The sequence below is a fragment of the Volvox carteri genome (assembly GCF_000143455.1).
Source record: "Volvox carteri f. nagariensis unplaced genomic scaffold VOLCAscaffold_122, whole genome shotgun sequence".
Taxonomy (NCBI): domain Eukaryota; kingdom Viridiplantae; phylum Chlorophyta; class Chlorophyceae; order Chlamydomonadales; family Volvocaceae; genus Volvox; species Volvox carteri.
The window spans coordinates 77,890-79,135 of NW_003307665.1; the positions used below are offsets into that span (position 1 = coordinate 77,890).

The 1,246-nt window shown below is 60.8% G+C and overlaps 1 protein-coding gene across 1 annotated transcript in view; it reads left to right on the plus strand.

Annotated features, from left to right (window-relative positions):
- The window catches only part of VOLCADRAFT_108479 (uncharacterized protein), a gene marked incomplete at its 3' end in the record, with an annotated part of 6,518 nt that overhangs the window by 1,800 nt on the left and 3,472 nt on the right, over positions 1-1,246 (plus strand). The window contains exon 3 of the mRNA XM_002959070.1: positions 748-1,085. Coding sequence (XP_002959116.1) covers positions 748-1,085 — 338 coding nt within the window. The remainder of the gene's footprint in view (positions 1-747; positions 1,086-1,246) is intronic.

Sequence of the window (1,246 nt, forward strand, 5' to 3'; positions counted from 1 at the left end):
AGTGCACTTGCTGACGGACAGCCAGAATGCGGAGCGTATTGTTGATCACGGCAGTCGGAAGGCACACTTGCAGGAGTGGGCCTTGAAGATTTTCTGGTGGTGCAAGGAGCACCAGGTGCAGTTGAGTGTGTCCTGGATCCCTCGTGAGTTGAATGAGGTTGCCGACTACTTCAGCAAGTTGAAGGATGGGGACGACTGGAAGCTGAACCCAGTCTGGTTTGAGGTTCTCGACCGCAAGTGGGGCCCACACACGGTGGATCGCTTCGCGTCGGCGGGGAATGCCCAGCTAAAGCGGTTCAACTTCTTGTTTCGGTGTCCGGGGGCCGAGGCAGTGAATTGCTTCTCGCAGGCGTGGGGAAAAGAAAACAACTGGTGTAACCCACCATTCGCTTTGGTGGGCAGGGTGCTGGAGTTTATGAAGAGCCAGGCGGCGACCGGGACGGTTGTCCTGCCAGTGTGGAAGTCGGCGGTGTGGTGGCCGTTGCTGTGCCCCCGCGAGGGTGAGTTGGCGCAGTTTGTCACTGGCTGCTTCGAGCTGCCTCATAAGCAACAGGATCTTTTCTTGCCAGGGGAAACCGCTGCGAATGAGTTTTGGTGTTGGGGCCCCCAGGTGGCGGGTGTGGGCAGTGCGGGTTTCCTTCCAGAACCGGTGGAGGTGGCGCGCTCCGCTGGCAACCCCTCGAGAGTAACCGGCACTGACAGGGAACCGGTGTGTGCCCTCGCTTGCCTTTGTGCTGGGCCGTTCAGACGCCTTTGCCGCGTCCTTTTGGGAGCGAGCGGGGAGGCTGGTCGCACCAAGCCATCTCGGGCTACTGGCGGAGAGTCAAGCGTTTGCCGCGTCATCGCGGGCGGCCTCCACGAAGAAGGTGTACACGTATCCGTGGGAAGGTTTTAAGTCGTGGTGCCGTGCGGGCGGCTACTGCTACCTACCGGCAAGCCCGGTCGTGGTGGGGATGTACTTAACATCGGTGGCTAAAACGGCGTCAAGTTACGCATCCGTTAAGCTGGCGAGTGCTGCGATTTTCATGCAGCATGACTTGGCGTGTGAGGGGGCGAACCCGACGAAGCACCCCTTTTGCAAGGCTGTGCGCGCGGCGGCGAAACGCTCGCTCGGGACGGCTGTGCTGAATCGTAAGGAGCCCCTCACCCTTGAGGTGATCGTGGCCGTCGTCCGGCTGTTGGCCTTCGCCGGTGCCCCAGTGTGGAGTGTCATGATGGCCGCGTACACGGCCTTGTGTTTCGCGGG